The following is a 23,803-nucleotide window of genomic DNA, read 5'->3' on the forward strand; positions in this document are numbered from 1 at the left end:
ACAGCACTGCCGGGGGATGTGCAAAATTCTGTTTCTAAATAGCGTGACTCCCAAGGCAACGGGAAGTAAGGGAGTCTGGCCTTCCAGCTCTTTGGGGTACCCTCAGACTCTCTCCATGGGCCCTCCTGCCCCATGAGACATGGCAGGTTATGGCTGGCATTTTGAGAGGAGCTCATCTCATGGGCAGTAACTTACAGCCAACCTGGATACTGCCTGAGCGGCTCCATCTGCCTGGCAGTCTGGGCCCAAAGTCAGGACTGGACCAGACTGTGATGGGGAGTGGGAGGGGCTGGGTGGAGAATTCAGGTTACCAGAGCAGGTCAGCACAGAGATTGTGGATAAGACTGGTAGAGAGGGCCATCTGCCCTTCCTACAGCACGGCCCTGTCCAGCATGCTTCAGGACAGTGTGACGCCAGTGTGTGCAGGGCCAGCAGCCCCTAGGGATGGGGCTCCAAAATATAAGAAACAGAGATGGGCCAGAGTCAGTCCTGGAACACAAACACCAGTATATTTTATCTGCACAAATGTGAAAAGAAAGAGACAACAAGACCAATGGAGACAGAGCAGGCAATGGGCGCACAAACCAGTCATGTGTCCTTCGGAAGAGCTGCCATAGCTGGGAGACAGTCCCACCCATGAAAGGCCCTTTCGCAGAGCAGGGACCTGCAGGTCCTCCAGGCCTGGGGCAGCCTTGGAGTGGAAGCTGCTTTCCTTGCCTGAGGCATAACTCTCCCAGGCCTGGGCCTCCTATTTTTCTGCATCCCCTTGACGATGTCTGCATAGCCCAGAGTTTCATAAATACAGGTTCTCATGACCTCATCCACTCAATGGCTGCCTCCCCAGGAGACCCATGCAGAAGGCGAGGGACCAGGACAAAAGGACTTTGCGGGCACCCCCTAGGTATTATTGCTGTGAATAAGCATAGGCCATTGTGACTCACTGGCACATCAGAGGGGACATGGCACAAGGGACAGGATGCCTAGCAGATGTTGGAAGCGATTCAACCATGCAGGGCAGCACATGGCGACCCGTGACTCAGAGATGCTGCCATGGCCAGTGGGGATAGGCCCAGGACATCAGAGGTTCATGAAGAGTGAGTAGATTCTCTCCTGCTTTGCAGGGCTGGATTACTCCAAACTTCTGAGTCCTTGGGCACTAATGGATTGGGGCCCTGAAGATACCCAAAAAAAACGCAAGAGTTGAGGTCTGGTTGACCTCTGGTGAGCTCTGAGCCTGCAGATCCCGGTCACCTGGAGTGAATGTGAGAGAGAACAGGAGCCTTGGGGCACCTGGAGGAAGCAGAAGCATAGTGCTCTGCATGCTGCCAGGCAGGCAGATTTACTCGGGGACCTTTCGCACTTGGGAGTTTATAGGGCCAAGAGAGATGGTACCAGGGAGCATGTGCAGGGCAACCTTCTGGAGCAGACAGACCTGGTGGGCCATCCAAGGGCTGGCTCTGGGAGAGAATCACAGAGGCCTTGGGCTGGGAGACATCAACAAGCTGTTGTCTGTTTCCACCAGATTTCCATCCTGGAGGAAAGAACAAAAGGTGAGTGGTGTGGTCTAAGGGCCCACTAGGGGGCTTGGAGGGGTCAGGGGTGGGTTTCCAGGAGACTGAGATAGCATGGAGCAAGGGGAAAAGACCAAGGAGATGACTACAGGGCAGAACGACTACAGGGCCGTGGTAGCAGATGACTATGGAACGGGGGACCAGGCAATACTCTTCCTCTAGAATCCCCTCCAATAGTAGATGGAAAGCAATTGGCCCCCACTGGAAAGTTGAGTCCCTGGGAGCCCCAAAGCCCTGCAACTGGAGCCACATAAAATCAAAGGGAGGGTTAATCCCTGCAGAATGTAGATCGTGCCTGGACTTGAGGAGCCTGCCCAGGACAGAGAAACTGGGGATCACCCTTTATCCTGTCCTGGACAGGGTCACTGCAGAACACAACCCTGCCAAAGGCAGAGTCTCCCAGCCTTTCTCCCAATCCAGGACACCACACTACCCACCCCCAGCACCCACACCCCAGCTTGCGCCCTGGCTGGTACTGTCTGCAGAGTATACTTGGAGTAGTACAGCAAGAAGAGGAACTTCTCTCCACAGGTGGTATTACTGCTTTTAATGTTCTATAAAAAGGGAAAGGCTAATTTCTACCTAAGAGTCCTAGGGTGGTCAAGAAGAGACCGTGTTCCGCAGGATAGGCTGCGTTCGCTGGAGCCCTCCCCTGGGGGAGGCGGCAGAGCTGGAAGTGGGCTGCAGTTAGGATCTCTCTGTCCACTGCCAGCAATGGACCTGTCAGTGGGGAAGGTGGGGCAACTGAGGTGACAACGCCCATGAGCATGGCAGGCTTAATCCTGTTTAAGGAGCAAGCTCCGTGGGCTCGTCTCTCCGGGAGGGGGAAGGAGAGGATAGATCTAAGGAGGTTTTGCTGCAGGGCTGGGGCTATGGCAGAACCAGAACTAACTCATTCCTGCTACGGATGCTTTGAGGACCCTCCCAAAGTCAAAGTGTTAGTCGATCAGTCGTGTCCGACTCTGCGACCCCACGAACTATGGCCTGCCAGGTTCATCTGTCTGTGGGATTCTCCAGGCAAGGATACTGGAGTGGGCTGCCGTTGCCAAAGCTGAAAAGCCCCCTTTTCCTCCCTTACTCAGTCTCCATGACTCTTCAGCACTGGATACCTGCTCCTCCACCCTCTGGAAAGCTGGACTGTCCCTAGCTGTTTTGAAAATAAACCAGCCGGGTGCCTTTACTGCCCACCTCCCCCTCCCCCTCCCCCTGCAACTGATTTGTCTCTCGGTCCCCATTGTGGATCCGTGGGGCACATCTTAGCCTGACTCTGCGTTGGGGGTGTCATTCAGTTTTTAGCCACTGCAGGGAGGTGAGCACCAGGGGCCCTGCCACTGTCCCGCAGATAAGGGGGAGGGGAGCCATAACAAGGAACTTCCCAGGGATCAGGCCAGTGGCAATAGGGGAGGGAAGGCTGCAAGAGGGTGGGACGGATCTGCTCAGGGCTCTATCTCTGGCAGCTGTTGTGTTGGCTAGGGAGAGGGGGTGGGGACAGGTGGGGTGGTTGACATGGATACAGGGGGCTGCTAGCGGTAAAGGCTCTGAAAATAAGAGAAAAGGGGGAAACGCCACCGAACACACAGGGATTGAAACCTCCCAAAGCCCAAGGTTGGTGGGAATCCAGCACCAGGGGAGAGCCCCAGAAGGCCAAGGGAGCAGCGTGGGGCCCTGGGGGAGGGGAGAGGAACCAAGGGAAGGCCTCCCAGCCCTTGCAGACCAGCAGTCCTGCCCAGCAGCCTCCTAGCTGCCCAGTCTCTTCTTAGGCTGCAGATCAATAGGCCTTGGGGGGAGGTATTGGTTGCAAGCAAGCACCTGAATATTGCCTAATGGAACCAGCCCAAGCCCAACTAAACCAGGTGAGAGGGAGGGAGGCAGCGGCGGCTGTACCCTCCGACAGCTCCTGCAGGCCTTGCCTCCCACCTTCTGACTCCTCAGAGTACCTTCGCCAAGACAGGGCCTGCTGCCTCCAAAGTCACCCACATAAATCCAGTCGCTGCGTAACCACAGGCCTCCCGCCTCCGGCCCCTGAGCTGGGCTGAGATCCACGCACTCTACCCCAGGTTCCTTTGCCGCCCCCAACACCTGACCGTGCCTCCAACCCTGCCCACAGCGGAGGGTCCGGGGGGTATTCCGTGTGCTCCCCCATTGGGCGGGGCTTGTGCTGTACAGAGGGGGCAACCCCACCAGCTTGGTACCCTTGTCCACAGGGTCCATGAGAGCCCCCGGGGGCCCCAACCCAGCAGCTCCCCCCCCAACTCAGTCAGTCTTGACGTGGCCATTGGCCAGGGCCAGGGCACCGCTGGGCTCCCCGGGCTCAGCATCCTTGTCGAAGCGGAGGCGGAGGGTGTTGCGGATGACGAACTGCTCCACGAGGAGGGCCCCGCAGAACCAGGGCACAGCGTACTCCAGGGTGATGAGGCCCATGAAGTCAAAGTCGAACTGGGAGTAGTCCCAGGGGCAGGCGTTGAACTGGCGCAGGATGAAGCCGGTGGTGAACTCCCACAGGTAGGTCCAGAGCGTGTAGATGAGGCAGCGCAGCAGCAGCGGGCAGCGGCCACGCAGGCGCAGGTACATGCGCTCCACGATGAGGATGGACGTGCCGTAGATGAAGAGCGCCCACACGCTCGTGACCCCCGGGAACTTCCAGTTAAAGTTCACCACGAACTCCCAGGCCGCCGTGAACATCACCTCGCAGAAGTAGCCGTGGATGGCGTACAGGTACCAGCGGGACAGCGCTGTCAGGGGCTCGGCGGAAGCCATGGTGCCGACTGGCCGCTGGGGATCAAAGGACACACAGGTGAGGCAGGCGCGGAGGGGCTGCCACCGCCCGGCCCAAGGGTCTGCCGTGGCCAGCCGGAGGGATTTCAAGCCTGCTTCTGCCTTTCTCTTTAGTCAGCCATCGTTTTCCTAAGCCTGTTCCTTGTCCCTTACTTCAGTTCATAGTCCTTACCTGAGCCAGGGAGGCAGGAGAAAGAAAAGAATACAAACAGCCCCCACTGGCTTCCTCTGAGCCAACTCTCCTCAAGTGCTGCTCAGAGGGAGGTGGCTAGCACACTCCCCGTCTTAACTTCTTAGGATTTATTCGTGGTCAGTGAAAGCGGCGGCTATCCTGGCCCAGAATCACCCTCATTTCCAAGCTACTTGCTCATCTTTTGCCACTGGGGTTCCCATCTCTTCCTTCACTTCTCAAACATCTCCACATCATGTTTCTGAGATCTAAGGAGCCAGTAACGTTTGGGTGTGTGTGTGAACATATAAAAGTTACCACTTTACTTTGTGTTAAGTGTACACTGAGTGGAGTTCACCACCAGTCATCTCCAAAACATTTCCCCCATTCCAGACTGAAAGGGCACACTCATTAAACGCGGACTTCCATCCCCTCCCCAGTCCATGCAACCACTGTTCTACTTTCTCTTTAGGAATTTGACTTCCACAGGTATCTTATAATTTAAATGGAATCATGCAATATCTGTCCTACTGTGACTGGCTTATTTCACCGAGCAGAACATCTTCATGGTTCATCCATGTTGTGGCAAGGGTCAGAATTTCCTTCCCTTTTGAAGGCTAAATAATATTTGATGCTGATCTATCTAGATATATTTTTTTTAATCAATTCATCCATTAATGGGTGTTTGGTTACTGTGAATAATGCTGCTCTGAACTGTGCTTAGTCACTCAGTCGTGTCTGGCTCTTTGCAACCCCATGGTCGCAAGCTGTCAGGCTCCTCTGTCCATGGGGATTCTCCAGACAAGAATCCTGGAGTGGGTTGCCATGCCCTCCCCCAGGAGATCTTCCCAACTCAGAGGCACAACCCAGATCTCCGGCATTGCAGGCTGAGCCACCAGGGAAGCCCGCTGCTCTGACCATGGGTATACAAATATGTATTCCAGTCTCTGCTTTCAATTCTTTTGGGTACACACCCAGAAGTAGACTTGCTGGATCATATGGCAATTTTATTTTCATTTTCTGTTTTCCACAACAGCTATACTTACTATATTACATTCCCACCAGCAATGCACAAGAGTTCCAATTTCTCCATATCCCTGCCAGCACTTGCTAGTTTCTGGTTTTGTGATGATGGCCGTTCTAATGAGTGTGAAGTGGTGGCTTGTTGTGGTCTCGTTTGTCTTTAAGTGCTCTGTTAAGTGGGGTTTTGGTGTTTAGTTTGTTGAAAGGAAACCAGTGGGCTGACAGAGGAGAGAGTCCTCCCTTCTACTTCTTATTCCCTTCCGTTCCTCTCTTTTAAACCCCACTGATCTTCAAGGCCCCATCACATTTCCCCGAAGACTGGCCTGGCCCTGCGCTGGAGACTGTGTGGACCACTCATTTGGTCCTTTATTCAATGCTACCCCAATTTACTATTTTGAGGCACATGCCCTCTTGATCCCACCAGCCTGTGTACTCTTTGAGGGCAGCAACTACCTCCCAGGCCTCTGGCCTGAAGCCTTGGCACAGACCTCCCCTGAACAGGCATCTCTAAATGACGTGCAGTTTTTATGGAGGGTGGGATGAAAGAGTTCATGGTTAAACCGAGAATGGGAAGATAAAACACGAGAACATGAACCACAGCTCTGCCAGCTGCCAGTAGACTCAGGGCTGACACCTCTGGCAATCCTCTCTTCAAAGTGCTAGAGGGGACAGAGGTTAACAAGATGACATCTGTAGGGACTTCCCTGGTGGTCCAGTGGCTAAGTTTCCGTGCTCCCAATGCAGGCGGCCTGGCATTCAAGACTCTCCAGGATCTCACTCCAATCTACGTTTTCAGCCTAATTCTCACATTTCCAGCTCTCCCTGTCTTACCACCATCCGATTTATTGTTTTCTGTGTGTTTGTCTTCTTGCCTCCACAAGTACAAACCCAGCTTATAGGTTACCTCTGGTACAAAATCTTTTGCATCCTCCCAACCACAAATCCTTTCTTCCTCCTCTGAATATCCACACCAAGTATTTTGTCTCTCTTTGGTACAGATGATTTTGTTTCACTATGCTGATAATTTTCAATCTCCAGCCAAACATCTTTCCTGTGTTCTATACCTATTTATCCTATTCCTTTCTGACCACCTCCACCCAAGTGTCCTATGGGCACCTCATATTCCTTTCCTTAATCGAACTCATTATCTTCTCTCCAAAAGTCTGTTTTCCTCCTATGACCCCCATCTTGATTAATGGTACCACCACGCACCCAGTTAGCAGACAGAGGTCCTTCTTGCTTCTTCTGCCACATTGCCCCTTTAACCTGAACTCCCTGAAATTAAGGGTTTTGTCTGATTCAGCACTGCATCCCCAGATGCCAAGAATAGTGCCTCGAACATAGTAAACACTCAATTCAAGAATGAAGACATTTTTATCACTCAGCAAGTGCTGCATAACAAATCATCCCCAAACTTGGTGGCTTCAATAAACTCTCATTTATTATTACAACTCACATGCCTGTGGATTGGCAGATCTTGGCTGGCCTCAGTCACGAGACTGTGAGTCATCTAAGGGCTCTGTCTGTCCTATGCTTGGCCGGGATGGCTCTGCTCCACTTGCCTCTCGCCCCTTCCCTGGGCCCAGTGGACTAGCCTCAGCAAGTTCTCATGGCAAGAGGCAGAGGCCCAAGAGCAAGCAACCCAACTGCACCAGTGCTTTTCAATACTGGTTAAATGGTTAAGTCACGCCCCCTAACATCTTACTGGTCCAAGCAAGTCACATGGCAAAGCCACCAAATCAGCCATTAACTCCTATCCATTCTACCTCTTAAATATCTTTGAAATCCATCTCCTCCTCTTCTTTCCTCTTTCTCATTCTTGCTCTAGTTCAAGCCTCATCATCTCTCACCTGGATGACTCCAATAGTCTCTCAGTGTCCCAGCCTTGCCTCGCTCATTTCAACTCACCCAGCACACTGTGAAAGAGTGTATAAAAACAAGTCTTTCTAAAATACAAACCCAATGGTTCTCTCCACTTAAAGCCCATTAGTGGATCTTCAATATCTGCAGAGTAAGGCTCAGCTCCTAGGCATGACTGGCAAAGCCCTTAGTGATACACTTCTGCTTTGGAGCCTCTCCTCCTGCTCCCTCCATTGCTGATTTTGTTACCCGGGGTGCCCTTCCCAACTGCTGCTGCCGCACAGGTCACCCCCCATCCCCGCCACCCACCTAACCCATGGCCCGAGAAGTCATAATCCTTCTTCAAGATCCACGTCCTCCTCTGTGAATGTTTTCCTAAACCCTTGCAGCTCCAGAGCTGTCCACTGCCCTGCCTTCCTCTGCACCCCATTTGCTTCTGTGACAATAGACAGCACCCAGCTTTGCCACAATTTGTTTGCAGGCCAGCACTAGTAGCCACTTGATGAATGTTTGTTTAATACAATATTAAGAGAAAAAAAGCAGGCTTCGAAACAGAATACTTAGTACAATTTTGATTTTGCAAAGGCATGCAGTGTGTGTGAGTCACTCAGTCATGTCCGACTCTTTGCGACCCCGTGGACTGTAGCTTTCAGGTTCCTCTGTTCATGGAACCCTCCAGGCAAGAATACTGGAGTGGGTAGCCATTCCCGTCTCCAGGGGATCTTCCTGACCCAGGGATTGAACTCGTATCTCTTGCATTGGCAGATAGATTCTTTACCACTGAGCCACCTGGGAAGCCCCAGTTTCCTTATATGTGAGAATAATGAGTAACTTGCTCCAAGGTTACAGGGCCAATGGATGAGCTAAGAGAAGTCCACTATTAAGGATATAGCGAATGCTCAAAAAAAGGTGGCTTTCATTTCTGGCACAGAGCCAAGCTTTGGGTCAGCTTCTCCCTCCCACCTGTAGCAGGGTCTTTCTGCCTGTCCTTGCTAGCAGCCAGGCAGCCTTCCATGCCAAGCAAGTCAGGTCTTTGCCCCCACCGAGAGCCCCAACCCAGGCAGCCAAGCTACTCGTGAAAATAAAAATCATACCACAGCCCACAGGAGGACAGAAACTCAGCTGAGGAGGATCAACAGGAGCTGAAAGCTCCTGTGTGGCTGAGGAGGTTTGATGGAAGGGGAACGGTCCCAGAACCAGCCCTGTGAGGTCCAGGCTTTAAAAGAAATGTGAGTGAAAAGGGCCAGCATTCCTGCACAGTTCCTCAAGCTCTCATTTTATCCTGAACTCCCAACAGGTCCTAAGCTCTGCCCAGAACAGATTGGGACTCCAGTGAAACTCACTGAGGAGCGAGGAGGGGTCCGTGGTCTGAGGTGGGTGGACGGAGGTGGCCTGGAGACCACTCTGCCTCCCACCTGACTCAGGGTCCCCTGAACTCAGGTCTCTCCACCTGGCCAGAACTTGTACCCCTGGCCCCTCTGTCCCACAGGACCCCAAGGAAGGGGCTTCTTCAGATGTGTCCTTCAGCAGCCTCATGTAACTGGTGGAGACATCACTCAGCTCAGTCCCCATCTTGATGCTGATTTTAAGACCCTGCTCTCGTTGCCTCTTGGTCTCATCTTTTGTGGCAGCCAAGAATGGCTTCCTGGCCAGTTACACATCAGAGGCTGCAGCCCCCACCCCCACCCTGAAGCAGGTGACATGGAAGAGATGGACCCCCCCAAACCCTAGGGAGCAGAAGCAAGATTAAAGGAGTAGCTGTCAAAGGGTAAGAGGATGGTGGTGGAGAGAGAACAGGGCGAGCCCAAGACCTGGATTCCATTTTTAGACTCTTCCATGCCTGGAAGAATACAGGTAGGTTGGGGGCGGGAGAAAAATGCATACCTAGGTGAGGTCAGGCCACGTCTGAGAGGTTGTGCCAAGATTGGTCCACGGAAGATGAATGGGGAAAGCTGGAAGTCCTGGCCGGGCCAGAAGGCAGGGGTGAGGACAGGGACGGGGATGTGAGGCAGTGTCGTCAGCCGGGATGGCAGCTCACACTGTGATGGGACAGATGCTAAAATTAGAGGCGGCCAGTGGCCGGGGAGGATTTTCAGAACTCCACTCCCCAAATCCATTTCTAATCATCACCGGAGCTATGCTTAAACTTTGAGCTAGTACAAGCTCTCCCTCCCTCTGCTAGGCCCAACAGCCCCCCATCCCTGCCTGGCCTCCCTCCACCTGAACCCTTTGCCCCAGGCCCTTCCAGTACCTCCTGTTCTGCCCCAGTCAGAATGGCATCAAGAGGAACCAGCAGCTCATGAGATGTTGCTTCTTTCTCCTGCTGACAAACAGGACTGTGACACAAAGATGGGACAGCCCGGCAAAGAAAACTCGGGGCGGAGTACAGCAGAGAGGGTGGGCAAGACTGAGAAAACAATCTGGAGAGCAGTGGATGGTTTCACAAGCAGGATTCGGGGGAACAGCACACAAGTACAAGAGCCCTCGTGTATGATGAAAGAATCTGGGCACAAGGAGCTCCCGCAAAGGACCAGAGCCAAGAGTGTCCAAGGACAGGGCGCCACCCCTCCCAGGAAACAGGTGGGGCAGGGGGGAAGGCTGGCTTTCCGAGCCTGGCTCCCTAGGAGAATCTCACCTGCTATTCTCAGAACCTGCTGAGCTTTTCCTTAGGTGGCAGAGAGCAGAGTGAGTAGTTGAGAGAAGTGAAGAGAATACCATTCAAGTCCAAGATGGGCTGGAGGCAAAACCAGATGGGGTGACTGCTCTTGGTTTTGCCCAAAACTCCCATTTTGCCCAAAACTCCCATCTTGTTCCCAGAAGCTAAGGTACTACAACACAACGACTCTGGGAGTTTCGTCCAGTGGAGCATCTTGCTAGAAAACTGGGATTCCCCTTCCATGCAGACAGGCTCTTTCACTTCATTTACTTCCCAAATTTCACTCCCCATCCCCAGGCAACAAGGTAATTAATACCACTGCTCTGGGGAGATGCACAGGCCTTCCAGGGGCCCCTGTGGGCAAGGGATTTGGGGCATGGCTTGAGCAACCCTGAGTCTAGTCTCCTGGTAGGGGAGTGGAGTCACTGAAGGGTGGGTGGGTGCCCTGACAGCTGGGTGCCAGATGCAAGTTCTCAAACAGTCCTGAGCTTCCCCTGTGGTCATCAGGTTGAAGGAGAGGAAAACCGTGGCAGGGAGGGCCTTCAGGGCCAGAAGGGAAGCAAGTGGGGGAAAATACCTGTGGTCACTGGCTGGCCAGAACGCTGTACAGTTCCACCCTCTCTTGCTGTGGGTGTCCCCCAGGAAAGCTCCCAGGGATGGTCCACCTGCCACTTCCCAAGTCACGTAATAATCAGGCACTCTTCACAGTACTTTCCATGTGTTAACTCAGATAATCTTCAAGCCCATTTCACAGATGGGGAATTTGAGGCAGAGAAAGGCTACAAAATTAGCCCAAGTTCTTACGGTTGTACAAGGTAGCCGTCCGCTGGGACTCAAACCCAGCTCCAGAGTCTTCCCTCCTGATCAGCGCGCCTCACGGCCCTTAAGCCTGACTGCAGTCTCCTCTAAGGCACTACATTTTCTGAGTTTCTGCTTGTGGCAGGCTGAGATGGTATATGGAGAGACAACAGGAAAGCAAGAAGGACAGGAGCTTCTAGGTAGATCATCAGTGAAGCTCAGGTCTGGTGTCAGAGCTGCTGAAGGCGCTCAGCCTATCCTGAGAGGCCAGGTTCTATTCTGAAGCTGCATTCTGGCAGGAACTACGTGAAGGTCCTCCTGGGTCATAGCTGACCCTCCCAGGACCATCGCAGCAGCACGTGCCATTCAAAGACCTCTCACCAGGACATATATTACCCCGAGCTTCCCTGACTGCCAGCCTACCCCAGTGCTGCCGGGAATCTTAGATGCCCCAGCCCTGCCATGGCAGTGCCAGCCAAGAGCAGTGGAGGCTGCCCAGAGAAGCCTTGTGCCTGGAGCAGCAGCAGCCAGAGTATCAGAAACAACCGATCCACACAGAGTGGCCGGCAGGGGAGGATTCAGATGGCCTCGGATGCTAAGCAAATCCCAGCTGGCAGGTGCGGGGGGGCAAGTGGGCCTGGGGCATAAAGTCAGGGTGGCACAGAGGCTCACCAGGGCTCAGGCAGCAATGGACAGCCTGCGGGTGGTGCCTGCAGGCTGCAGGACCCCCCTTCCCAGACCTCCTGAGGCTGCCTCTCTGTTGTCATTCAGATCTCAGCTCATCCATTACCCCTCAGAGGATTCTCTGATCTCTGATGCAAAGCAGCCTTCCCCTCACTCACGGCATGCCATTTTAGTCACAGCACTTTCAGTTTCTGCTATTTTGCTACTTGTTCACTCTCTGTCTCTCCCAATTAGAAGGAAAGTTCCACAAGGGCGGGGCTCTGCTTTGTTCATTCCTGGGTAACCAGTGCCTAGAACAGTGCCCAGCAGTGAGATCCACTGGCTTTATCTGTGAATGAATGAGTTGATGATGAGTGAATGGGCTCAAACAGGTTCAGGTCCTGTTTAGGAGCAGGTATAAAAAGTTAACCAGCTCAGCCTTTCTCTTCAACTCTTTCTTGGGAAATATAGCCTTTAAAATTTTTTTTTATTTCTAGCATTTTAAAGTCATTTTCCCAATTACAAAAATGACATGTGCTCACAGTTGAAATTTAAACATGACAGAAAGGAATGACATAGAAAGCAGAAGTCCCCCATCTTCCCACGTCTTAGAGAAAATCACTTTTAAAGGTATGGTGTGTATGCATCCAGATTTAATTTCATTTTAAAAGAAACAAATTCATGCATCATAGAAAAGGCATTCATAATTCTAGCAACTAGCAGCCATTATCATCTCCCCTCTACAATCTTTTCTCATGTGTTTATTTTACAAGTTACTGTAATGTACTTATCCTGTAACCTGACACTTCACTCATGACATCATAATCATTTTTTTCAAGTTGTTATATTTCCCATGTCCTCCTCATTATAATGGCTGCATAATATTCCACCAAGTGGGGAACTATAATTTACTTAACTGAGATGCTCAACAAAGGGAGAACAACTGTTTTCCATATCCACTCTGACAATGACACCACAAGAAACATCTCTTTTATGCCTGTGCCAGGAAAATTCAGCCCTTGTCTTTGCTGGGACTATTTCCTAACGAAAGAGTTCTCAACGATTCCAGAAATGGGATCACTGGACGAAAGGGTATAACCATTTTGTTTTTGTATTTGGCCACTCCACACGGCATGTGGGATCTTAGTTCCCCAACCAGGGATCGAACCCACACCCCCTGTAATGGAAGCACGGAGTCTTAACTACTGGACTGCCAGGGAAGTCCAGGGCACAGCCGTTTTAAGACTGATGAGTTAGGGTGTTCTGGGGAGTTCTGTGTAATGCAGGGAATAGGTCTCTGTCTGAGTGGCTGCATTTCCTATAGTGGTCTCTGCGACCATCCATCCACCCCAAACCCCCTCCCATGGCCCAGGCTTGCTCACACCACTTTGGCTATAAATCAACACAGTAACACCCTTCCTGAAAGACTGTCCAGTCACGAACTGATTTTGTAAGCCTCGGCTGACTAAAGAGTAAATTCTAGCCTTGAATGTTAAACCATCAACTAGCAGTGGAGTCAAGAATTACCTAAAGCCGAGAAGTGCCCAGTTGCCCGTGCCCTCTCTCCTAAGTAGAATCTAAGGGCTCTGGGCTCACATGGACCAGTCCAACACCTCCTGGAAGCCTATCCAGTCAGGAGTGCAAAAGCACTGAATCCCTCAGTGGAACTGACTGCCCTGTTCAGACAGATGAGCCTTTAGGCTGGACAGCCTCTGGGTAAAGCAGCCAATTGTCATTTTTAAAAGTGTCATCAATGAAAAGCCAGAGGCTGAGGCTGGAAAGAAAGGCTGTGTGAGGACAGAGGAGACTCCACAGCCAGAGGACCCTCACCCTAGAGGCCACTCCTCTGGACTAAGGAGGAGACGTGGCTGAAACACTGCGAAGCAGTGGAGGACTTGCTCCTCTTGATGACATTTATGGCAGCCAAGATGCCACAAATCCCTCCCCATCCAGTGCCCCGGATGCCCTACCCAAGCCACGTGATCCACTCATGGCTTCTGGGCAGAGTCTGAAAACCTAGGTAAGATCCAGTTCCCACTGCACAGAGGTGAAGCCCAGGGCCCAACGCATTCATGAGACTACAGATGAGAACGAGAATTGGAGGAGTTGCCATCTCCTGAGGGCTGGGTGTCTCCCATCACTTAGCTCAACTGGCTCTGGCCTGGCTTTTAGAAGCCATGTAGCTGTAAGATGGCTCGAGCATGTGATATGGCCTGAAACTGCTGGAAAACCCCCTCTCATTCCAAAACCATAACCCTGTGACAGGCCCTGGGATGGGAAGCAGGCTCAGAAGTGGAATCTCCAGACGTGTGCTCGTGCTGCTGAGGCAGGAAGGGCCAGTGATTCCCCTGGGAGCCAGTAACATACTCACTTATCACACCCTTGAGTGCGCGGCTCTGAACAGACATCAGGATCACTGGCCACGAGTGTCCCGGGTTAACCTTTGTCCCGGTGCCTGGCTGGGCCGCAGTGCCATTCTCAACAGTGTGAGCAAGCATTAGCCCCAGGGCTCAGCTGATCCTTGGCTACTGGGTGGGTGGCTTCCATTTATCCCTGGAATTAAAGAGGAGGAGTTCATCAGCTTAAACTGCTCCAGATCTGAGCTACCAGGCTGGTCAGAGAGGCGACCTCAAGGCAAACAACTCCAGGCACTGGCTCAGCACCAGACGCGCATCACGCCCAGGCCTCGGGCCTTCTCCTGGAGCCACATCCTCCCAGCCATCCTGCTCGCCCAGGTCTGGTTAATCCGGTGATGAGAACACGGCAAGGATCCCAGGCGACTCCCACGGGGGCTAGGACTCAGCGCTTCTTGCGCCATGAGTGAATGTGTGCACACTTGTAAATCTGAGCGGGGATATAATTTTAGAATCCAGTTCCCTTCTCAATTTAGCTTCAAATTACACTCTCACCTTCACCCTGTAGTGGGTACATCTGTTCTCAAGGGCAGTCAAGAACCTCACAGAAGACAGACAACATAGGACATTTGTTTTTAGCATTTGGGGAGCCAAGCACAATTACAACTGGAAAAACAAGCACACCAACACAATGTGTGCTAAGCCCTCTCCCCGCACCCCACTCACTCAAATTTAATTCATTCTGTTGTTTTTATTATTATTGCCAGACTGTTCCCATTAACATCAGTAACTAACTACAAGCCAATGTAAATCTGACTTCATAACATCCCTTGCCACACACATATTTTTAATATAGCCCTAAGACTTGACCATTTGGTAGAGATTTCAACATTTATTTTTGTTTCCTGAAGGAAATCAACCCTGAATATTCATTGGAAGGACTGATGCTGAAGCTGAAGCTCCAATACTTTGGCCACCTGATTTGAAGAGCTGACTCATTGGAAAAGACCCTGATACTGGGAAAGAGTGAAGGCAGCAGGAGAAGGGGGAAGCAGAGGATGAGATGGTTGGATGGCGTCATCAGCTCAATGGACATGAGCTTGAACAAACTCTGGGAGATACTCAAGGACAGGGAAGCCTGGTGTGCTGCAGTCCATGGGGTCACAAAGAGTCGGACATGACTGAGCAACTGAACAACAACATTTTTGTTTTAATATGAAGGTGCTGAAGCTTCCACTGAAAATCCCTGGGACACTGCCCCTTCTGCACGAGCCCAAGGACAGAGCGCAGATCCAACCCAGCCCTACAGAAGGAGGGACCAGCTGCTCAGAAACTGAGACCAGTATGTGACTGGGGGAAGCTGTCACCATACCCAGTGGACATCAAGCAGGGTGAACACAGAAGCACCACCTGAGCTGCTGCCCATGGCCCCCCTCCTCCTTCCCTCTACTCACCCCCCAGGCTCTCTGAGCAGGGGTGACTTGGGCCTCTGCTTCCAAAGCTGACAACCTGCAAGGCAGCAGGGAGGGGAACCAAGAGAAGTGAAAGGGCAGGGCTTGGGGAACTGAAATTCATTGTGTGTGCATGTACTTATGGGTAGGAAAGGTGTGCACCCCCAGATCTCTCCCCAGAGCCTCTCACTGAGAGAACTGAAGGATGAAGGACAGAGGGGGTGAGGGGCTGTGGGTTGCTATGCTCTCCTGGCCTCAGCCCCTCCCCATCTCCTCCACAAACAGGAGGGCCCCCCCCCACTCCCTTCTCCCAGCCTGCCAGACCGTGAGCAGGGGTCACCCTGGCATGTACCTGTCATCAGCATGTCAGCACGCCCTCCACCCCCAGCATCACCATGGCCCAATGTCTGGGGAGTTTGAGTCCCCTTCACGGGCACTTCCCCTTCTCTGGGCCCTAAGGAGGCCCAGAGATAGCACAAGTCAAACCCAAACAGAAACAGAAACCAAAGCCCACATCCTGGCAGCACAGCCTGCCTGCAGTCAGCCCTGGGAGCCTCTCACTGGCTGTGGGGCTGCCCCAGATGAAGTGCAGCAGTCAAAACGGGGTCCCTCTGGGGCCCCTCCTCAGGTTGGAGCCCCCCTCCTTCCTCATCTGCAGGCTCTCCCTCTGGGGAGCCAGGGGCAGGTGGGGGTGCTGCACAAGGAAGTGATGGGCTCCCACCTCTGCCTGCAGCACACCACCTGTCCCCAGACTCCTCCAACACTCCCTGGCCCTTCAACTGGGTCCCAGGGTATAGAGGGCATGCTCCCTTGTGGACAGCATGACCTGAACCAGAAGTTTCTGGAAGAGAGGAACGGGCGAAGAGCCCTTAGATAACTAACATGGGGGTAGAATTTAAACTTTTTCAAGTGTATCATCTCTCATGATTCTTCCCCAAACTCCTGCAGGGAAGGCAGGAATTAGTCTACCTCCCACCCTGTCCACAACCCTGCTGCGTTTTAAAGATGAAAATACTGAGTTTCAGGACATTAAGCGATTAAGCCAAATCCACACACTTGATTCAAACCCTGGTCCTAGGGCTCCAGAGTCACCCCTCTCTCCACACGGCATTCCTTCCAGTTGCTTCCCACCCCAGTCTCATTCTCAAGGCCCATGTCCGCACATGCTCCTCCTTCATTGAGTGTAATCTACTTAGTCTGTTCCGTAAGCCGCTTACTCGAAAACATACAGCTGAGTCTGTCCGTCTAGCTTCTCCTTCAACCCAACCAGATGCCCCAGAAGCTTGAAGGAGTAGAGACCACGTTCAGGTTCAAGCTCTCTCTAACTGCCCTCCTCCGCAGCCCATCACACCCACGCCTCCTTTGAGATCCTGCCCCTCTTCATTCTTTTGACAACATCCTCCCACAGTCCCCCAGTTATTCTATCACGGATGTTTCTACAGGGCATTGAACATCCTCCCATTGAAACATATGGTCCCATCTTAAAACGATTCAGTGTCTGTTTCCCCCTTCACATGGTGAATCCCTTGAATCCATGGACCTTCTGTTGGATGGAGGGACAGGCAAGGTAGAGAAAGCTCCAGCTAAATTATTGGGTGATTGCAATATCCAGTGTTAATAATCAAACATAATGATGCCTGAAAGTGTTAAGTCATTCAGTCATTGTCTGACTTTGCAACCCCATGGACTGTATGTAGCCCTAGGCTCCTCTGTCCATGGAATTCTCCAGGCAAGAATACTGGAGTGGGTAGCCATTCCCTTCTCCAGGGGATCTTTCCAACCCAGGGATTGAAGCCGGGTCTCCTGCATTGCAAGCAGATTCTTTACCATCTGAGCCACCAGAGAAGCCCCGTATGTTCTCTAATCTTTAGGCCACCATCACAGAAGGGTTCTTTCCCACAACGCACGTAAATATTGGTTTACAATGGCCAGGGCTGTCTCTGCAGAGGAAAGAAAGAAGGGTACTTGCTATCCTTTCCCCTACCTCCAAAAGCCATCACCCAGCCTAAGGTGAGGAGAGATGGGGTGAGTGCCTGGGGTCTGGACCATACAGAAGACGTGAGAGGAGAGATGGGGCTGGAACAGCGCGTCCTAAGCATCCTGGGAGACACTGCAGGCTCTCACGTAGGTGAGAGGCCAAGCTCAGGTTCAAGTCAGAGAATACCAACGCCTATTCTGTTATTTCTACAATGTGCTGGCACTCTCAAAAGGCGCATCCAGTTTTCATATACGTAGGATTCATCTCCCAAAGAGGTTTAACCAGCAGCTGCTGGCAGGAAATTCCCACCGCAATGCTCTCTCTCCTCCCCTGTAACTATTTAGGGTAAGCTGGGCTTGCAGGATTGAATCTCTGCTTCTCCGACTAGAACCTCAAAATCCAATCTACCCTCCCCCACAACCCTTCTCCATGGCTCAAAACCTAAGACTGAAACCAGGAAGCGGCAAGCAAACACTATGCCTTTTTCTTTCCTATTCTCTTCCACAGATTCCCTCACTCAGGTGCCCATAAAGTAAAGAGAGGATGCCTCAGAGACCCACTGGAGTTTGCTCTGGTTATGCATATCCTCCCCAGTTCTTCCCTTTCGACCCAGAACAACTGCTTTTACTTGTCCTGTAGTAAGACCAACCCTGAACGCAAGTGGATTTGGCAACTCCCCAAACCAAGGAGTGACCGCTCAGCTGCAAATGCAATAGGAACTCCAAATTCCCCTGGGATGGGGCAGGGAGGCTGAGTGTGGTCAGCTCTCTCTGGGGAGCAAGGAGCCCCAGGCCCTGGGGCCTGTCTGGCATGCGGAAGAAAAGGTGGAGATAGGGGATGGGTTCCCCACTCCACCTGGCCATGTCCTTCCACTCCATTCCCCTCACCCTGGGCTTGGAATTTGGGTTTCCCTGCCTGCCTGCTGGACATCTCACCACCACCACCCACCCCCCGCCCCATCTTCTGTCTCACCTGCAGACCACCCTGTCCTGATAACCTTTTCTTCTTCCTTCCTCCTCCCCACTCTCCAGCCCACTCTCCCTGAGTCCCCCCTCCCCTCCTCCCCCCAGAACCAACCCTGACGGCCTGCCCACATCCCCCTACACCTTAGAGAGTGGTCTCTGACCCTGCGCTCCTTGCCTTCCCTCCCATCCCGCCCCCTGGCACTGGGTGGCTGCTGCTCACTGCCTGAAAGGCTGGACAGCTGCTGGGCTCTCTAATTAGCTGCCTGGCCGCCGTCCCAGAGTGAGGTGTATGTTACTGTACAGAGCTGCCTCCCCTCCCCTCTGCCAATAATCCCCTATGCAGATCCCACCGGGTGGCAGCTGAGGGGCCTGGGATCCTCATCATGTGACCCCAGCAAGGTTCCTGCTGTCAGCTGGAGAGGAAGAGACGACAGTGGCCTCACAGCCTCCCCCACACACTGAGCAGGAATTCATCTCTCTGGTTTCTCCCTATTACTGCTCACATCCTTAGGAGTTCCCACAGGTAAATCCACCACACCCCACCTCTGGAGCAATGGAGACCCTGCCCCTTCGTCACCTCCCCAGCGGAGGCAGAAGAAGCCCAGGGCAAGGACAAGTCTGGACGTTGTCAACAGCGTGACACCCAGTGCCCTACTTTTCACAGCCTTCTGCAGCCAAGCCACCCCTGGAGATTTCTAAAAAACCAGGGGACTGGGTCCAAGAAGTCCTGTGGAGGCTGGTTTCTTCATCAGAGGTGTCGTATTCCAGCAGTCAACAAATATTGACCAAGCACCTGCTGAAGGCCAGGCACTGCACCCACTGTGAACAAGGCAAGGTTCCTGCCCCCTTGATGCTCGCGGCTCTGTGGGGAGACCGACAATAAGGAAGCCAGCCAGCACATGCTGTAATGTCTGATATCAGGCCATGAAGAAGGGAAAAGGCCTGGTAGGGGACAGAAAGAAACTAGATGCCTGAGGGTGAGTCTTAAGCTTCTCTAAGGAGCTAGCATCGGGCATAGGTCAGAAAGATGCAGAGAAGCTTTGCAAAGGGTGTCAGGAAAAGCATTCCAGGCAAAGGGAACAGAAGTGCAAAGATCCTGAGGCAGAAACAAGCTAAACAAGCTTCGTGTAATTAGGGGTCTGACGTTCCCTGCCCCCAGAGTCCTCTGGTGATCCCTACAGGGTCTACTAGGTCAGGGCAAAGTGCTCAGGTGCCAAGTAAATACAGCCAGCCCACTGAAGACTCTTTCTGTGGTCAGGGGCTGGAAATTGTGAAACCTTCTGCTGTTGCTTGGCAATTGTATTGAACAATAACGGGAAGACAAAATCCTTTGACTGATGGCTTAGAACTTCCACCTGCCTCTGATCAAAAGAATTTAAGTAACTTTACCAAATCCTCTCTAGTCCGGGTGTTTCACCTTAACGAGAAAGTAGATATTCCTTTTTACTCCAGTTAGTTTGTTAGATTTTCTGTCACTTGTGATCAAGAAAATTCTGACCAGCACAGGTGGTTTTCCCTCATCTGGAACGTACCTAGCTGGCATGAGAATCACGTACCTGAGCACCACCTACCCATCTCTGCTGCTGTGAAAACCAGTGGCTTTGGCCCCTGCAGACTGTAAGGGGGCAGAACTGCGGAATAAGAAGGTCAGATGCCCAGCACAGTCAGTGAATCTCAGCAGGATGGCTATAGCTCTGGAGGTTCCAAATTGCCCTTCTGGTCACTGATTTTTTCATTGCCCCTTGACTCACCTGGCCTTTGCCAACAGCACACTCAACAATCTTCTCCAAATGGGACATGTGAAAACTAGTAGCCTAGAGATGAGGCCCAAGCCAAGAAAAGGAAGTACTCAGAGATGAATTTTCTGAAAACTGCACAACTGCACTAGCCAGTCTGATAGCTACATATAGCTATTTAAATTTTAACTTTAATTAACTAAAAATGAATAGAATTTAAAAATCCAGTTCCTTAGTCACTGAAGCCACATTTCAAGTGCTCAGAGCTACATGTGGCAAGTGTCCACCATATTGGCCAATGCAGAGGTAGAATGTTTCCATCATCACAGAAAGTTCCACTGGACATTGCTCTTGGAATTACCAAGGGTGACCAAAGGCTGGCAAACTTACAGACCTAAGGCTGAGCTTCACTTCCTTGCTCTTGGAAATCTTTGTTTTCTGAACAGACACCCTGCCCTCCTTCTCTCCCACAGACTCAGACCTAGTCAACCAAGGCTGCCATTGTGAGATTGGGGAGAATGAACCCTTGTTCCAAGAGAGTCACTGTCTACTGTCTGAAGAGTGACTTTTATCCAAGAGGCCAGGAGAGGGCCCTGGCCATTGGTGAATGAGACCCGTCCTTGCATCTTTGGCTGTAACTCAGTGTAGGGGCTGCTGCTTGGAGTGTTTTTTAAAAAATACTTCAAACCATTTATTGAGTACCCTCTACATGCTGGCCAGTTGCCACACAGGTTGTCTCGTGGGTCCCCTCCATAAGCCCATGATGTGGATTGACTCAGGAGGCAAGGGAGGCTCAGAGGTTTAATGACAGCTGGAAAATGGGAGGACCAAGGTTTTCATCAGCATTTCCCCTCCATCACTCATGAAAGATGCGGATGTGTGGACAGGAGTCAGGGCACTTAATTCTCCTATGGCAACAGGCCACCTACAGCTGCCCTTTCATTCTTACAGCAAACAATCTCATATGACCTGCCCCTTCCAGCCTACTCAAGCCCACCCAGGGGCTTGGGAGAGATGCCTTCCATGGATCTGCCCATGAAGGCCCAGTTATTGAAAGACACCTTAGAACACATCAGAACCAAAGGAAGGTCATGGTATAGAAGATAAACCCTGGAAGGGGGTAGGGGTCAGAATACAGACATGTGACATTGCTCCTGGGCAAAGAGGAGAAGGGTGTGATCAAATTTTTGGTTTTGGAAAGACATCTGGACCATGGGTTCCTTATCTTTGCATCCTCATGTCCTAGATAAAACTTGACATACAGTAGGAACTCAAAATCCAAGTACTGGATGGGAGAAAAGGCAGGGGGCAGGTCCCCCAAGAGTGAGAGGCTTGGCCAAGAGGATCCTGAAGGGCAGGTGCACTGGGGGGAAGACTGAGCAATGAGCTGTTCAGGAGGAGCTGTGGTGGTTGCTGTTTGCTCTGTACATGACCTGATCTGACCATCCCTTTAGGTAATGGCCCAGAGGAAAGGCCGTCATACACGAGGCTGGGCGCTGCCTGCAGCCAGGCGCTTCCTCTGTGGGCTTTCAGCCATGCAACCCTGGTCCCTCTGGACCAGCTTCTCCCAGACAGCTCCATCCACTGTGAAAGCACCGAGCCTTGCAACACGTTCAAATATGGTTCCAAACAGCACTTAGGCAAGAGTAATTAAAGGGAATGTTATCTCAGTCAGGCTCTCATTAGCCACGTAATTAGACTGCTGAAAATAATTAACATTCCTTTTGACAAAGGAAGCAGAGGACCCATTACATTCATTAGGACAGCCTCAAACCAGCCTGTGGAAGGCCCAGAAGAGGACTCATCGCCTCCCAGGCCCGCACAAGGCAGAGTCAGCATCCAGGATCCCAGACCAGGTGCAAGTCCTGCCCTGGGTCAGGCTCCTGGTGAGCAGAGAGAGATGGCAATGGATGCCTTCATGCACATATTACAGATGATCATAGTAAGACACTCACTGAAGAAGGTTTGAAGGAAATGTATCACTGTATCAAGATGGCAGACCAGGGGCAACTATGTACCTCCCACAAGGCCCTTGAAAATGACAGAAAAGACATTTTCCAAGAAGAATAAATCCATTAGAGCACCAAAAAACAAGAGGGAATTCTATCCTCGAAGATGGAAGCAAATGAGAATAAACTGATAGAGAAACCACAATCTCCCCCCAAATAAAACCATGAAAAATAATAACTGACATTCATATAGCACATATATATGCTGTATGAATATATCTCATTGAACCCTCACAAAAATCCTTTGAGACAGAGACTATTATTTTCCCCACTTTACAAATAAGACCCAGAGTTACATAGCTTTCCCAAGGTCATAGTGCTAGTAAGTCCCAGCGCTAGGATTTGAACCCCAACAGGGTGGCTAAGGATTCTACATTTGGGGGAATGGCTCTGGGAGCTCCAAGTTTGGAGCAAGCAGATTAGGGGTCCAGGAGAGGCCCTGAGTGGTTGGTCATGGGATCTGGAGCGGCCAGGCAAGCAGCCCTTGCCCCACATCTCCACCCAGGTATCCCTCCACCAGGGACATTAGGGCACTGAGGCAAAGGGACACCTAGACAGCTCCTGCATCCCCAGCAGGTACATCCCACCCTCCTGTCCCCAAACAGTGGTGGCTGGCTGGAGAGCATGTAATTGGGATTCATACAGAGGTGACTGAAAACGTCAAAATACAGAGAGAGAAACACAGCCAAGACTCACCAAACATTTGACAAAAACCCAAACATCCAAAGAAGCACCAAATTAGAGAACACAAGTTCTAGCTAGAAAACAAAATTAATAAAGTCAATAGACTGAAACATTTGTCACAGTGTGATTAATATCCTCTGAGGGACAAGAAGGGCTCCTGAATCTATGAACCCAAATGAGCCATTGCCAGAAGAATGTCAAAGATCTCAGAAATGAAGGAACCACACCACGGTTAACTGGTTATCTCTGGATGAAAGAACAGAGAGACTTCATTAAAATTTTTCTTTGTATAGCTCTACTTTTCTAAGCTTCTTACACCACACATGTATCACCTGTAGAATCAGAAAAGTTTTTTTTTTTTAATGCCTGGTATGAGGTAGGTGGTCAGTAAGGGGTAGATCCTGCCACCTACAGCAACCCTTGGCCCCATCCAGGCTGGTACATAACTTGCCATCCCCCAGTTGCTCCATCCACGCTCTCATCTCTGGGTCTTTGCGCACACGGTTCCCCTCCTGGAATGCTCTTATTTCTGTTTTCCCAGATTTGCCTGTCCTTCAGTGCCCACTCAGAGATGACCCTTGTAAATGAACAGTCCCCCCATCAATCTTACCTAAACCACTCTGATCCCTCTCCTCCCAAACCCCTAAGAGCCTCTAATTCTCCAGGGTCACAGGATAACTCTTGATGAGTTGTCCTGTGGGGTCACAGTACTGAAGACTTACATGTCCTTTATCTTTTAGTGACCAAGTCTTGTCTCCCCAACTCAATGGTAGGCTTCTTAAAGGCATCGAAGAAATGACCTTTCTTTTTATACCCTACCGTGCCCAAATAAAGCTGTGAAGCTTTCGTAAGAACATTGTTATGTGTCAGTTGAGTGAATGACGAATGAGCTTCTGTTTCTGGTGGGAGCAGGAAGAGGGAAATTATCATGGCGATGTGGTTACTCAACAGGGCTGGGTGGCACAACCAGGCCCTCCCTTGTGGGTGAGGCCCTCATAAATAGGTCACCTGGCCCCAGACAGCTCGACCTCCCATCCCTTGTGTGGGATCCTGAAATACCTGTAAACCCGGTGTGGATGATTGCTAAGTCTTGGGGCAAAATGTAGATGAG

General features: G+C 51.5%; 1 protein-coding gene across 3 annotated transcripts in view; it reads right to left on the reverse strand.

Annotated features, from left to right (window-relative positions):
• Positions 1-490: 490 nt before the first annotated feature.
• Positions 491-23,803, reverse strand: part of TMEM229B (transmembrane protein 229B) — a 42,144-nt gene continuing 18,831 nt past the window's right edge. Inside the window, exons 1-4 of one of the 3 annotated variants that reach the window (XM_019969091.2) lie at positions 13,887-14,052; positions 9,650-9,718; positions 9,283-9,437; positions 491-4,343 (exon numbers count right to left, since the gene is read on the reverse strand). In XM_019969091.2, coding sequence (XP_019824650.1) covers positions 3,825-4,328 — 504 coding nt within the window. In that variant the 5' untranslated portion in view covers positions 4,329-4,343; positions 9,283-9,437; positions 9,650-9,718; positions 13,887-14,052 and the 3' untranslated portion in view covers positions 491-3,824. Of the gene's footprint in view, positions 4,344-9,282; positions 9,438-9,649; positions 9,719-13,886; positions 14,053-23,803 lie in introns of those variants that run through there. The other 2 variants (XM_070797747.1, XM_070797748.1) reach the window with 2 other exon arrangements.

The sequence above is a fragment of the Bos indicus genome, chromosome 10 (assembly GCF_029378745.1).
Source record: "Bos indicus isolate NIAB-ARS_2022 breed Sahiwal x Tharparkar chromosome 10, NIAB-ARS_B.indTharparkar_mat_pri_1.0, whole genome shotgun sequence".
Classification (NCBI taxonomy): domain Eukaryota; kingdom Metazoa; phylum Chordata; class Mammalia; order Artiodactyla; family Bovidae; genus Bos; species Bos indicus.